This window comes from Kogia breviceps, chromosome 7, assembly GCF_026419965.1.
Source record: "Kogia breviceps isolate mKogBre1 chromosome 7, mKogBre1 haplotype 1, whole genome shotgun sequence".
Lineage (NCBI taxonomy): Eukaryota > Metazoa > Chordata > Mammalia > Artiodactyla > Physeteridae > Kogia > Kogia breviceps.
In genome coordinates, this window is record NC_081316.1 from 27,660,057 (window position 1) to 27,675,134 (window position 15,078).

The 15,078-nt window shown below is 36.5% G+C and overlaps 1 protein-coding gene across 1 annotated transcript in view; it reads left to right on the forward strand.

The window, feature by feature from the left end:
* Positions 1–15,078, forward strand: part of DCDC1 (doublecortin domain containing 1) — a 458,528-nt gene that overhangs the window by 426,523 nt on the left and 16,927 nt on the right. Inside the window, 2 exon segments of the mRNA XM_067038066.1 lie at positions 5,402–5,536; positions 6,793–6,974. Coding sequence (XP_066894167.1) covers positions 5,402–5,536; positions 6,793–6,974 — 317 coding nt within the window.

A 15,078-nucleotide genomic window follows, 5' to 3' on the forward strand; every position in this document is an offset into this window, starting at 1 on the left:
ATATTTTCTATTTCTTCCTGGTTCAGGCTCGGAAGGTTGTGCTTTTCTAAGAATTTTTCCATTTCTTCTAGCTTGTCCATTTTATTGGCATATCGTTGCTTGTAGTAATCTCTCATGATCCTTTGTATTTCTGCATTGTCAGTTGTTACTTCTCCTTTTTCATTTATAATTCTGTTGATTTGAGTCTTTTTCCTTTTTTTCTTGATGAGTCTGGCTAATGGTTTATCGATTTTGTTTATCTTCTCAAAGAACCAGCTTTTAGTTTTACTGATCTTTGGTATTGTTTCCTTCATTTCTTTTTCATTTGTTTCTGATCTGATATTTATTATTTATTTCCCTCTGCTAACTTTTGGGTTTTTTTGTTCTTCTTCTCTGACTGCTTTAGGTGTAAGGTTAGGTTGTTTATTTGAGTATTTTCTTGTTTTTTGACGTAGGATTGTATTGCTATGAACTTCCCTCTTAGAACTGCTTTTGCTGCATCCCATAGGTTTTGGGTCATTGTCATTTCATTGTCATTTGTTTCTAGGTATTTTTTGATTTCCTCTTTGATTTCATCAGTGATCTCATGGTTATTTAGTAGTGTATTGTTTGACCTCCATGTGTTTGTAATTTTTACAGTTCTTTTTTCCTGTAATTGATATCTAGTCTCATAGTGTTGTGTTCTGAAAGGATACTTGATACTATTTCAATTTTCTTAACTTTACCAAGGCTTGATTTGTTAACCAAGATATGATCTATCCTGGAGAATGTTCCATGTGCACTTAAGAAGAAAGTGTATTCTGTTATTTTGGATGGAATGTCCTATAAATATCAATTAAGTCCATCTTGTTTAATGTATCATTTAAAGCTTGTGTTTCCTTACTCACTTTCATTTTGGATGATCTGTCCGTTGGTGAAAGTGGGGTGTTAAAGTACCCTACTATTATTGTGTTACTGTCGATATCCCCTTTTATGGCTGTTAGCATTTGCTTTATGTATTGAGGTGCTCCTATGTTGGGTGCATAAATATTTACAATTGTTATATCTTCTTCTTGGATTGATCCCTCAATCATTATGTAGTGTCTTTGTTTGTCTCTCATAATAGTCTTTATTTTAAAGTCTATTTTGTCTGATATGAGAATGGCTACTCCAGCTTTCTTCTGATTTCCATTTGCATGGAATATCTTTTTTCCATCCCCTCACTTTCAGTCTGTATGTGTCCCTAGGTCTGAAATTGGTCTCTTGTAGACAGCATATATATATATATACGTCTTGTTTTTGTATCCATTCATTCAATCTATGTCTTTTGGTTGGAACATTTAATCCATTTATATTTAAGGTAATTATCAATATGTATGTTCCTATTACCATTTTCTTAATTGTTTTGGGTTTGTTATTGTAGGTCTTTTCCTTCTCTTGTGTTTCCTGCCTAGAGAAGTTCCTTTAGCATTTGTGGTAAAGCTGGTTTGGTGCTGCTGAATTCTCTTAGCTTTTGCTTGTCTGTAAAGGTTTTAATTTCTCCATTGAATCTGAATGAGATCTTTGCTGGGTAGAGTAATCTTGGTTGTAGGTTTTTACCTTTCATCACTTTCAACATGTCCTGCCACTCCCTTCTGGCTTGCAAAGTTTCTGCTAAAAGATCAGCTTTTAACTTGATGGGGATTCCCTTGTATGTTATTCGTTGCTTTTCAATTGCTGTTGTAAATATTTTTTCTTTGTATTTAATTTTTGATAGTTTGATTAATATGTGTCTTGGCGTGTTTCTCCTTGGTTTTATCCTGTATGGGACTCTCTGCACTTCCTGGACCTGACTGACTCTTTCCTTTCCTGTAGTATGAAGTTTTCAACTATAATCTCTTCAAATATTTTCTCAATCCCTTTCTTTTTCTCTTTATCTTCTGGGACCCCTACAATTTGAATGTTGGTGCATTTAATGTTGTTCCAGAAGTCTCTGAGACTGTCCTTTCTTTTCACTCTTTTTTCTTTATTCTGCTTTATGGTAGTTATTTCCACTATTTTATCTTCCAGGTCACTTATCCATTCTTCTGCCTCAGTTATTCTGCTATTGATTCCTTCTAGAGAATTTTAAATTTCATTTATTGTGTTGTTCGTCATTGTTTGTTTGCTCTTTAGTTCTTCTACGTCCTTGTTAAACATTTCTTGTATCTTCTCCATTCTATTTCCAAGATTTTGGATCATCTTTACTATCATTACTCTGAATTCTTTTTCAGGTAGACTGCCTATTTCCTGTTCATTATTTTGGTCTTGTGGGTTTTTACTTTGCTTCTTCATCTTCTGCATATTTTTCTGTCTTCTCATGTTGCTTAACTTATGGTGTTTGGGCTCTCCTTTTCGCAGGCTGCATGTTCATAGTTCCCATTGTTTTTGGTGTCTGCCCCCATGACTAAGGTTGGTTCAGTGAGTGTGTAGGCTTCCTGGTGGAGGGGACTTTTGCCTGTGTTCTGGTGGATGATGATGGATCTTGTCTTTCTGGTGGGCAGGACCGTGTCCGGTGGTGTGTTTTGGGGTGTCTGTGAACTTATTATGATTTTAGGTAGCCTCTGTGCTAATGGATGGGGTTGTGCTCCTGTCTTGCTAGTTGTTTGCCATGGTGTCCTGCACTGTAACTTGCTGGTCATTGAGTGGAGCTGGGTCTTAGCATTGAGACAGAGATCTCTGGGAGAGCTCTCGGCGACTGATATTACTTAGGGCCAGGAGGTCTCTGGTGGTCTAATGTCCTGAACTCGACTCTCCCACCTCAGAGGCTCAGGCCTGACACCCGGCCAGTGCACCAAGACCCTGTCAGCCACATGGATGGATGATGGGCAAGTCAGAAAGGAATCAGGCTTCCGGCCCTTGGATGATGGCCGACTCAGGATTGGGGCTCCATAGGTCTGCCTCTGGATTGTCAGCTTCTTGAGCATTGGATGAAAGAGGAGGTTTGGGAGGTATGAACATTGACCAAATCAATTATATAGTATTATTATAAGGATTGGTAAATACAACAAATTTTTATTGAGCATATATTGTGTACAAAGTACTATGGTAAGCTGATTTTACATTTCATTTGTAAGCATGATCATTGCTAATATTAATGAAATAGTAGTAATAACTTTGTGGAGTTTTTATGATTAAGTTACAAATGTCAAATATTTACTACATGCTTAGTACAGAATGAATATTCAATAAACATTAGAACAGGGATTCCTGAGAAGGCAGTCCATTTTCCCAGTTGGGATGTTAAAAACAGATAAACAAAACTGAGGGATGGCAGATCAGGCCAAAGTATCACCTTTGTTACATATAAAGGCAATGCTGGAACATTTTATTTAGTGTGAGAGCTAAATGGATCTGCTAACTGAAACCCCAAATGAGGTAGACTAATCCTTTCAGGCACATATGGTGCTGATCCAGGATGGGCCCTCCCAATAAAGGAGAGGTATGAGGAGAGCTGTCCAGGTGAGATTTATAGTCTGAAAGAACAGCAAAGTACTCACGTTCTCTAGCTTTCCCCATTAATAGTTAGATATTATCTCCCCCACTCCCACACCGATCTCATGTGAAATAAAACAGAATATATGGAAAATGTAATAAGAAAGTAAAAAGTAATTTATTCAATACATTTTTATTTTGTTTCTATTTGTTATTCTTACCTACATAAATGATAGTTTATTATGAAAATCTTTTGTGATGACATTATGTCCCTTTATAAAAATTAGGGTGCAAATGCTTTCATTTTCTTAAGACCATTAGAAACAAGTTGACAAAAAACAATAATGCTTATGTTTTTTGCTCTTTCTTATATTCAAATCCTGGCTCTTAACAGTGTAAATGATAAACTATTGGAGAACTGTCTTTAGTTGAGCAAAATTTTAGTGTTCAAAATGCATTATCAATAAAATTTTTATTGAGATATTATCCACAAGAATTTGTGTGTCATAAATTAATGTTGTCTGTACATTATGAATAAAGTCAGCTGAAAACTATATTTGGCATAAATTTGTGTTATGTATTTTTCTGGTGCCACTGTGCTCTTCTCCAAAACATGTTGCCTAATGGCATTGTCACTGTAACTCATTGGCTGTTAATTCAATTATGTTTTCTCCATAACTATAAATTGCATATGAATGCTTATTAGGTACATAGAGTTCTGATTTTCCTGAAAAGTCATTGCTGCCACCTATTTGTATTGCTGGACCTATTTCCACAGACTTGAGCTATAAGAGCACAAATGCATTATCCTCTACAAATACTGAGTTATTTTCAAAAGGTTTTGTTCATAGTCACTGTATGAAAACCTGCACATTATAAGTCTCCTGGCAACAAAATTAGGACTTAGCGTCATTTCAGTATTTCTATTATTTTATCCACCTAAGTGTTACTTTCTCAAAAAAGCCTTTTCTGACACTTCAGACTAGGTCAGCAACCTGTTTTACATGCTTTTACCCACCCTGTACTTCCATGGTGCAAAACAGTTACAATCAGTTATTGGTGTAATCATTTCCTTGACATTTGCCTTCCTTACCAAAGTGTAAGCCTTTGAGGTAAGGACTTAGTCTCGAACATGTTTGTATTTGCACCATCCAGCACAATGCCTGACTCACACCTGGTGTTCAACATAGGTTTCTAGAAGGAACACACAAGAGAAAGCATTATTTGTACTTAAGAAGTTTTGAGATCAGTCTGAGACTCAGTGCTCAGTATATCTTCAACCCAGAAAAAGAAAACAGTTTAATAAGTGTGACCTTTAAACCTCTTTTATAATGATTTAAAGTGGTCTAGCTGAAAGAATGCATAAATTCAAATCACCACACTTATTAACTTATGCCTGTGATTCTTTAGAATACACCGTTCCGATAAATATTTTCTCTTACCACAGCTTCTTAAGAGCCCAGAGGACACAGCAGAGGTGTCAGAAACTAATCGTGTTCGCAGGGTATTATTAGATAGAAAAAAAAAAAAAGGCCTCCTGTCTCTTGGGTTAATATTATTTTAGAAATACTTAATCCCCAGGCTGCTAAACTAATTGTGGGGGAAAGACTTATTATTAGTGAAGAGAACAAAACATATGTTCCATGACTGGAAGAGATGATGGGCTATATAGGTCATGGATTCTATTTGACTAAATTACCACTGAACCATATCATGGATGAGAGGTTGGGGCCAGTGTGGAAGTCAGCATGTTATCTTTCTTTTCCATCTGTACACTGAGTATGCATATCTTGGCTGTTTAAAGCCTCAAGCTCCCGTATGAAGAGACATTGTTAGATCTTATTACCTTAGGCATCTTTGCTTTTATGATATATTTAGTATTTTACCCTCTGCTCCCAAGTGAAATGATTTATGCATAGAAAGCCAAACCAATTTATTTGAAATCTGAAAGCCTATCATCAGAAACATTTCCAGAGACTTCTTTCCCCAGGGCGGCGGGTAGCAGCATGTCAGCCAGCCACCATGGTTCCCAACAAAAGCCCTGTGCAGCCGGTGGTAGTGGAAGGAGGCTGGACTAAGCAAACTCAAGAGGAAATTAAACTCATGGACCTTATAAGACATACAGAGGGAGGTATGATTTTTAGGACTCCAGACATTAAAGACTCAGGCTCTTTTATAAGCTTTTATAAGTACAGTATTGAATTTTTAAATTATGCTATTAATATATTCTCGGCATCTGGTCAGTAATGACCACATAAGCATATGCCAAACATTGAGTTGGCATTTGGAGAGTAACTATCTAAGACACAGCCAGCTCATATGAAAGTCTGTTTTGTTTGAATGGAGACCAGAAATTATGACCTTAGCAAAGAAGAGAAAAAGGCCCAGTGGATATGTACAAAGGTAATTATAATAAATGTAGTCAAGTTGAGCCTTATGGCTTCATTGCGTATCACTCCTAAGGGTATGTCTCAATATGTTAAAAGAGGAAGGAGCAAAATACTAATTTCAATGGAGACATTCAGAAGTGAGGAATTCAAAAAGCAGTTTCAATCCAATTGATTAATCAGACAGGATTGCCAGACATAAAAAAGTCGAGAAGAGAAAGGTCAGCTGTTGAGAGAGGATCGGGGATAGAGAGACCTGGGAAAACTTTCTGCTTTGTGAAGTTTTTCATCAAAATGATGTGTTCTTATTTAATAGGGTTTCTCAAATCATGAAATGTGTTCAATCTAAATCTTAGGCGTGTGCCCAAGTCAAGGTTACTAGAAAAAAGAAATTGACATTGCTAGAAATATGACTTCTTGCCAAGCTAAGAAGGATAAATCACTGACCAGGGAATGAATGCAAAGCATTGAACTAGGACATGCTTGAAGTAGGATGAAAAGCTGCCTGGCAGGGATCTGGCAGAATATAAAGGTGGCTGCTGTATTTTAAAAGACAGAGAGTAAAGATTTAAACAATAGTCATGTACATTCCCTTAAGCATTTCTTGGTTAAAGGAAATGATGCTGTGATTCTAATCAAAAACTCATTTGTTAGATGCAGAGGAATCACTCAGTAGGAGAAACGCCTTGCACAAATCCAAAAACATATCTCTATTTCTCCAAATTATAAATGAAAGTTAAGTGCTTTGCCAAAATAAGTGCCTTATTATTACTACTCTAATGATTATTATTGCTTATAGTGATGCATTGAAGCAAGGGGAATTTACCAAAGAATCAGTGGTAGGAGAGGGTAATGTAATTCCTAAATCTTTTTTCAGTATGATGTACAATTATAAGATATTTCTTTTAGCATATTACACACACACACACACACACACACACACACACACACCAGACAATTCTCTAACCATGGCATTCTCTGGGCTTTTCTTAACAGGCACAGCTTTCTGAAGTCCAAGAACTGCAATCCAAGAGAAATTCTCCAACTGCACCTAAATGTATATCATTCAAGAGGAGCAGCTTGTATAAGCAACCCAATGCAAAATGAGCGTGGATTTACCTAAATGGAGGCAGACCTGAAGATGGCACTTATGCCCGGGGCAAAACTATTTCAGAGGTAAACCTACTGTGAAAGGAGAGTGTTTTATAGGCCTGTTTTCAAATTCCAGCTCTGACATTTATAGATTGTTAGGTCAGGCAAATTATTTTACCTCTCTAAATCTCATTTTCTCATCTCTAAAATAGGAGTAATACTTTCCTCACAGGGCGGAGTCCAATGCTGTCTGACATAATGTGTGAATCAGAATATGACACTTGGCCAGCAGAGAACAATGACAATTAAATTCATTGCACCCAAGTTTAGAGTAAATCTAAACTTTAAGATAATTTAAAAGAGTTTTCCTGTTCCATTTTAAACCTAGTTCACAAAAGAGTGACTATTCACTGGAGGAAATCTATCATATTCTTGTCACCCAGATTCCTGGAACTATGGCAAACTTTCCGCTTTCCAGAATTAAAACATTGACTAAAGAAAAGATGAGTAGCAGTTCATTTATTGTTTGCAATATCAATGATACAATTCTAAAAGTTGACATTTTGTCTTAGTCTTTAAATGAAAACTTTAGGTACCTAATAAATGGATTTTGGTAGAATTTTTTTTTTTTTTTTTTTTTTGTGGTACACGGGCCTCTCAGTGTTGTGGTCTCTCCTGTTGCAAAGCACAGGCTCCGGACGCACAGGCTCAGCGGCCATGGCTCACGGGCCCAGCCGCTCCACGGCATGTGGGATCCTCCCAGAACGGGGCACGAACCCGTGTCCCCTGCATCGGCAGGCGGATTCTCAACCACTGATCCACCAGGGAAGCCCTGGTAGAATTTTTTAAAGTCTTATTTGTTGCAGTGATATCTTATAATAGTTGTTTGGTTTTATTATTTGTGAAATGTTTTTATAATTTTTTCTGGGACAAGAGGAAGTCACATAAAGGTGAGACATTGGTGGGAGATGGAGGGAAAGGCAAGACAGTGCAACAGGCAGGCCTGGAGGAGTTCATGGAGGCTGATGGGGGCACCTAGAGTGGCAGGGGCACCTCAGAGGAGTTGTGCCCCTGAAGGTTGGTGATTTCAAAGTGTGATGGAGACCACTCCTTTTTGACAAGGACTTTGAATACGAACTGTGAAAGCAATTGCATCTCAGAAGTTGACAACTGATTGGCTGTATTTGAGAAAGAAGAGAGAAAAATGCAGACAATAAATTCAAAACTAGGAATACAAGTAAAGGAACTTCATACACATGGGGAAGAAAAAGGAAAGTGATTTTTTAAAATGAGTGAAACTTTTCCAGGAGAGAACACCCTAGAACAGTTTCTATAACAAACCTGAAATGTTTCTTCCTTACTGGTTTCTTTGAAAATCACAGAGTTTATATTGCAGATGCTAAGTCTTAAGATGCACGTAACCATTGCAACTAGAACTGATACATTAGTGAGGGAATATGAAATGATTAATAAATAAAAAGTAGAGCAGGGACGAGGATTAAAGATAGCCCGTCAGACTCAGGGTAGCAAAAACTTACCATAACTTTTACAAAAATTACATATACCTGGTGAAAGAATGACTTTTTGATTTATGTGACTCTCATGTAGCATATAAAAGGCATGCCATACATATTATTCCATGATCATATAATTTTTATGAACTTTGTACATAAAGGGCACTGTGCTAGATGTTGTAAAATATTATCCTAATTTATGTGTGTGAAAAGAGTTTGAAAACTTTATAGTGCAGTATAATTGACAGGTTAACCTCAGTAGTAATGGTAGCAATAGGAGGAATAAAATGACACATGATCTATGTTCTCATTAAATTCACACTTCCAACTGGCAAAACATTTGAAAATATATCAAGCTTTACTTAGGTTTATAGACAAATGGGCGCTCTCATGTCGATGTAAGTAAAACTTTTTGGAGGACCATGTGGCTATACAAATCATAAGAAAATGCACTTCTAGAACCTTATCCCAAGGATGTTTTCATGAATTTATGCAAAGTTTGTTTGGTAAGAATAATTATCATGGGACTATTTATAACATAGATAGATTAGAAATAAACACTTATCAATAGGGAGTTGGTTAAATGAATTATAGTGTATAGGATGGAATATTATCATAATTAAAATCAACTTTAGAAAGAATGACAATAAAGATGTTCAAGATATACTAAATGAAAGAAGCATACTATAAAGCATGTAGAGTTAGATTTCATATACATGCATGCACATACCTAAAAGAAAAAGACTGGAAGGATTTTATTTTTGGAAGTGTTTATCGGATGGTCTTATTACTGGTGGCCTAATAAAGGTGGTATTTATTATGTGTTTTTCATTGTGTTCCATATTTGGTTATGATGAACACAGATTGTACGAAAAATTTGCTAAGGGAGCTGACCTTCCTCTTAGAGAAATACTAACAGCATGTAATGAAGGTCAGGTTAGTAGTACATACAGGAAGTTCAGTAGGAGTTCAGAGGAGGGAACACTGGGCCCACCTGAGGTGAAGGAGAAAGGCTCCACAGAGAACTCAATCAGGAGCTCTGATGGAACTTGAGAAATGGGTAAGATTCAACATTTAGGCAGAAAAAAGCATTAACAAGCATGAGGGCCATCACACACAGAGGTATGGGTGTTAGAATTCATAAACATATAAGTAGATGGTACCTGGACTGAGAAATAGGGAGAGATACAGACAACTGGAGAGGCTGTTCAAAAGCATATAGGGTGGACACCACATACTCTCTGTATAGTCTACTTGGGCTGCTATAACAAAATACCACAGACTGGGTGGCTCAGACAACAGAAATGTATTGCTCACACTTCTGGAGGCTGGAAAGTCCAAGATCAAGGTGCCAGCAGAGTTGGCTTCTGATACAGACTCTTTTTCTGGGTGGCAGATGGCTGACTTCTCACCGCTGTGTCCTCTCAGAGCCTTTCCTCTGAGCACATGTGGAGAGAGAGCTCTAATGTCTTCTCAGCCTATGAGTTTGGGGAAGGACACAGTTCAGTCCATTACACTACCCCAGACTAAAGTGCATGAACGACTAGTTGTCTCTGAGTAAGGTAATGGCATGGTTTAAACCAATGTTCTGGGGAGACTAATGTGGCCTCAGTGTGTAGAAAGCTACTTAGGCAATGTCTAGAAAGTTTTCTGCATATTATTTCTTCTTTTGCTTTATTTAAAAAATGTTCTTTCTAATCTCTTTCTTTCCCTTTTCCATTTTGATTTTGATTTTAGGGATCTGCAGGAGATTCTTCGTCATCAGTTAGAAATGTATCCTTTCAGGCTCTCAGGCTGTAAAGAAAAGTTCAGGAGAATGGACTGTGTGTGTGAAACAAATAAACAACGGGAAGAGTAGGGTTCAGATTTTACTAGGGGAATCTGGCTAACAACACCAATTCCAGAGAAGCTCAGAGTTTCAATGGTTGGTACTTTTACCAGAAGGACGAGGAACAGAACGCATTTCAAGGTGCTTCACTCTACTTTCTGTAATGAAACCCCCAGATGGTATTTGAATCGCATCTAATGCAGGCTTTCCCTCAACTTCGTTCACTGCTGTGGCTATTCTGGATGATTTAACCACATTCTTCCTACCCAGCCTTTGAACATGGCTGGAGCAAACTCTCATCTCCAACTGCTGTAGGCTCATCTGTCATCAGTGCACCAAGGTGACGCCTTCTCTAGGGTTAGTGGCTCTTTCTTCAGGGCCATCATCTTTCTCTGATTTACGACTATCAGGGCCCCTCCTTCTATGGTCCTAAAGCATCTGTCTCCTCCCATCCCAACACCCTCTCTCGGATTCTACAGAATCTCAAAAGCAATGTGTTCTCTCACAGCCAAGCACAGTTCTGAATGCATGAGTGGAAGCTGAAAGAATGAGAAACAGATTTTTTTGATTTGTAGAGGCACATACCTCATGTCCTCAGGGAATATGAAATAGTTGTGTGATGCCCACGTGCGCCACCCTGAGAGGACCTGGCCTATGAAAACTCCCAAAAGAGATTGTGGGTGAAGAATTATGTATAGAACATTGTTCTTTTATTACGAGCTTTTGTTATTGCGAAAATTACAAACATTTAATTTATATTACCCACTTTAAAGAAGGTACTTGAGTAAATTTTTTTTTTTTTTTTTTTTTTTTTTTGTGTTACGCGGGCCTCTCACTGTTGTGGCCTCTCCCGTTGCGGAGCACAGGCTCCGGACGCGCAGGCGCAGCGGCCATGGCTCACGGGCCCAGCCGCTCCGCGGCATGTGGGATCTTCCCGTACCGGGGCACGAACCCGTATCCCCTGCATCAGCAGGCGGACTCTCAACCACTGCGCCACCAGGGAAGCCCTTGAGTAAATTTAGATATATTTGAAAAACTGAGAATTAAGAATGTCATTAAAGGTCATAAGCTAACTAGATATTTTAGAACCTAATTGTACTGAAAATGCCCTTTTTTTTCAAGTTTACTTTTAAAAGATTTTTGTAAACTCATTAACTGAGTCTCATGTAAATAGATCTTTGTGAACACCGAGTGAAATAGCTAGAGATTTAATTCATATTTTATATTTGGTATATGTCATTATTAAATTATATTTATTTTTCTGATTATAAACAGAAACACAATCTCTGTAGACGAGTGACATTTTAGTGGTAAAGTAGGGGAAAGTATAAGAATTATCCTTATGTAGGATCTTTTCAAGCTACAGGAATTTCTTCCAGAGACATATCCACACAATTCTAGGACTGCTCCCAGTCCAGATAGAAACTCAGTTATCATACTCGCTGGCTGCCTTGGAGTAGAAAAAAATATAACTGCTATGGGCTGAATTGTGTGTCTCCACCTCCCACCCCACCCCCGAATTCTTTTTTTTTTTTTTTTTTTTTTTCCGGTACGCGGGCCTCTCACTGTGTGGCCTCTCCCGTTGCGGAGCACAGGCTCCGGAAGCACAGGCTCAGCGGCCAGAGCTCACGGGCCCAGCCGCTCCGCGGCATGTGGGATCCCGGACCGGGGCACGAACCCGTGTCCCCTGCATCGGCAGGCAGACTCTCAACCACTGCGCCACCAGGGAAGCCCCCGAATTCTTATGTTAAAGCCCTAGCCCCCAATGTGATTGTATTTGGAGATAGAGCTTTTAGGAGGCAATTAAGGTTAAATGACCTTAAGGGTGGGGCCCTAACCTGATAAAATTTGTGGGTTTATAAGAGAAAAAGAGCGATCTCTTTCTCTTCTCCCATCACATGAGGAAGGCAGCTGTCTGTAAGCCAGGAGGAGCTCTCACAAGAAACCAAATCAAACCACAGCTTGATCTTGACTTGCCAGCCTCCAGAACGGTGAGAAATAAATTTCCTTTGTTTAAGCCACTCAGTCTATGGTATTTGTTTTGGCAGCCCAAGCAGACTAAGATAGTGACTATTGTTATGGAAAATTTAGAAAAACTGCAAAACCATATGAAACGTACAAATCTATTGCAATCACTATGAATTTTTTGATTATTTGAATAACATTTGTTCTGCTTTCTAATTATAAAACAACGTACAGCCAGTGCATTAATATTAGAAAATGGAAAAGCACCACGAAGAAATGAAAATTCTATCACCCACAAATAACCACAGTTATTAAAATTTTAGTAGATATATTCCTATGGTTTCTACATGGTTATTTACATATTTGTTTGCCATTGTGATAATAGTAGATCACATGGTATATATAATTTTGCAACCTGTGTTATTCGCCTAACAAACTGTTGTGACTTTTTGCCCACATAATATAATATTCTTTAACAAAACATTATTTTCAATGGCATCATCATCTTCTATCAAATGGATGGATTATTACTTACTCATCCAGTTTTCTATTGTTTGCCATTTAGATTTTTTTAAATTTTTTGCTATCATAAAGCATGCTCCAATGAACATATCTATATATAAATCTTTATTTAATTTTCTGATTATTTCCCCCAGATAAATTCCTAGAAGAATTGCTAGGTCAAATTATGTAAATGTGCTTGAGAATTTTGACAGCTATCGCCAGCTTGTTTTCTAGGACTGTTTCAGGAGTCGATGCTCCCACAAGTGGTGAATGAGAGCTCCCACTTACCTGCTGTTTACATGAGTTATCAACAATGCTAATTGCTTAGCATTTTGAAAGCATTTGCTTTCACTTAGAAACATGTATTTGCAGGTTGACAGGAGAGAATGTTATACCCGTGCTTTAATTTATATGTCTTTAATTATTTGTAAAAGTGATTTTGACTTGTTTTGCTTTGTTTTACCATTTATTAGTAATCTGTGAATTCCTGACAAATTCTTTGCTATTTTTCTGCTGGAAGTATTTTTCACACTGATATGAATCTTCTTTTTTTAAAGTAACAAGCCTACTATGTGTAACTTTGTCAGATTTATTGTAACAATGATCCAACTTGCCATTGTGTCTAGGAGATTTTTTAATGTACAGAAATTTAATATATTTTAAAAGTTTGTTCTTTGCTTTTCATGTTCCAATAGTATTTTACTATCCTTATGTCATATAAAGATTCATCTTAAGATTTTTATAATAGTGTCTTTCCCTTTTACTTTTTAAACTGTGTGAAACTTCCTTCTGGTGTAAAATTTGAGTGAAGCTATTTTGTCTGTTTTATTTATTGGCTTAAAATTATTATCTCAGCCCTACTTGCTGAATAATCTTTTTTGTTCTCCCCATTGAGTTGGAATACAAACTTTATAATATACTAAATTCTTATTAGCTTCTGCTTTTAAGCTATCTAATACTTTTAGAATTACTATAGCTTTTTAATATATTTTAATATCTGATAGAAATTGCCTATTGTTGTACTTTGTTTTCAGATTTTACTTGATTATCCTTGCCTGTTAATTTTTATAGATGAAGTTTGGAATTACATTTCAACACCCTAAAATCATCCTACAGGATTTTTGACTGTAGTTATGTTAGGCTATTAATTACTTTCATAAGAATTGACACCTTTTACAATATTCAATCTTTGCAGCCAGATTGAATTCTGTGGCACTGTTTTATATACATATACATCGTTTTTTTGTCCTTCAGTAACATTTTATAATTTTTTATAAGGAAGGGCCTCACATTTTAAAATAATTGACATTCTGAGTTGGTTTGATGTTGGAATGAATTTACCGCCACTGTATTTTTTTAAACACTTTTTTTTTGGTGAACAACAAAAAACTACTGATGTTTTATCATTTATTTTGTGCTTGGCCACTTTATTAAGCATTCTTTTTCTTATTAATTTCTTATTCCATTTACATAAATTTTCTAAGAATGAAATCATCTAAAGTTCACATGGTGATGATTTTGCCTGCTCCTTGAGAAAAACTGTTTCTCTTATTCTGATTTTTTGTTTTATTGCATTGATTATAATCATAAAAGTAAATATTCCTAACAATGGAAAGAAAGAAGAAACAGCATCTTTTTCCCCCATGAATAGCTAGAAAGTTTGAATTCTTTGGTTTTTCTTTTCCTTGCCCATTGTCCCTTTTTGGTGATGTTTTACATTTTTACTTTATTTTTTCTCTATGGAGGCTTACCTTAAAATTTTAAATTCATTTATTTTCTGACCATTTTTATAACAGCTGTATCATGTTCTAGTGGTCTCACTGCTTAATATTAGTCACTTTATATTATGACTTTTCAGTGGTGATGGAATTTCATTCATTTTTTAATAATCCGAAATGTATCTGAGTAATATGTTTTCTGAGTTTTTGTACACATAAGGATATCTTTTGTTTCCTGTAACCTAAGTAATAATTTAGCTGGATACTGAGTTCTTATACTGAAACCTTTTCCCCTAAAAACTTCAGAGATTTTCTTTCATTTTTTTTGGTATTCATTGTTGCAGAAAATAGGTCTAAACATAACTGAATTTTCCCCCCATGTCTGAAAGTCATACTTTTTGCCCAGTTATATTTAAATACTAGTCAATTTTTTGCCTTATACTAGGTTAGCCTATTTGATCTGAAGACATGGGTGTTTGAAACAGGAACGTTTTCTTCTGTTTTTTGAATAATTGCTTAAGTTTAATTTATTCTGGATTCTTCTCCAGTAACACCAATAATGTATAGGTTTAATATCTGATATCTTGACATTCCAAATGTTTTACATTTTTCTCATAAATTTTGTCTTATCCTTTCTCTGTATCCTATGAGATTTTCTC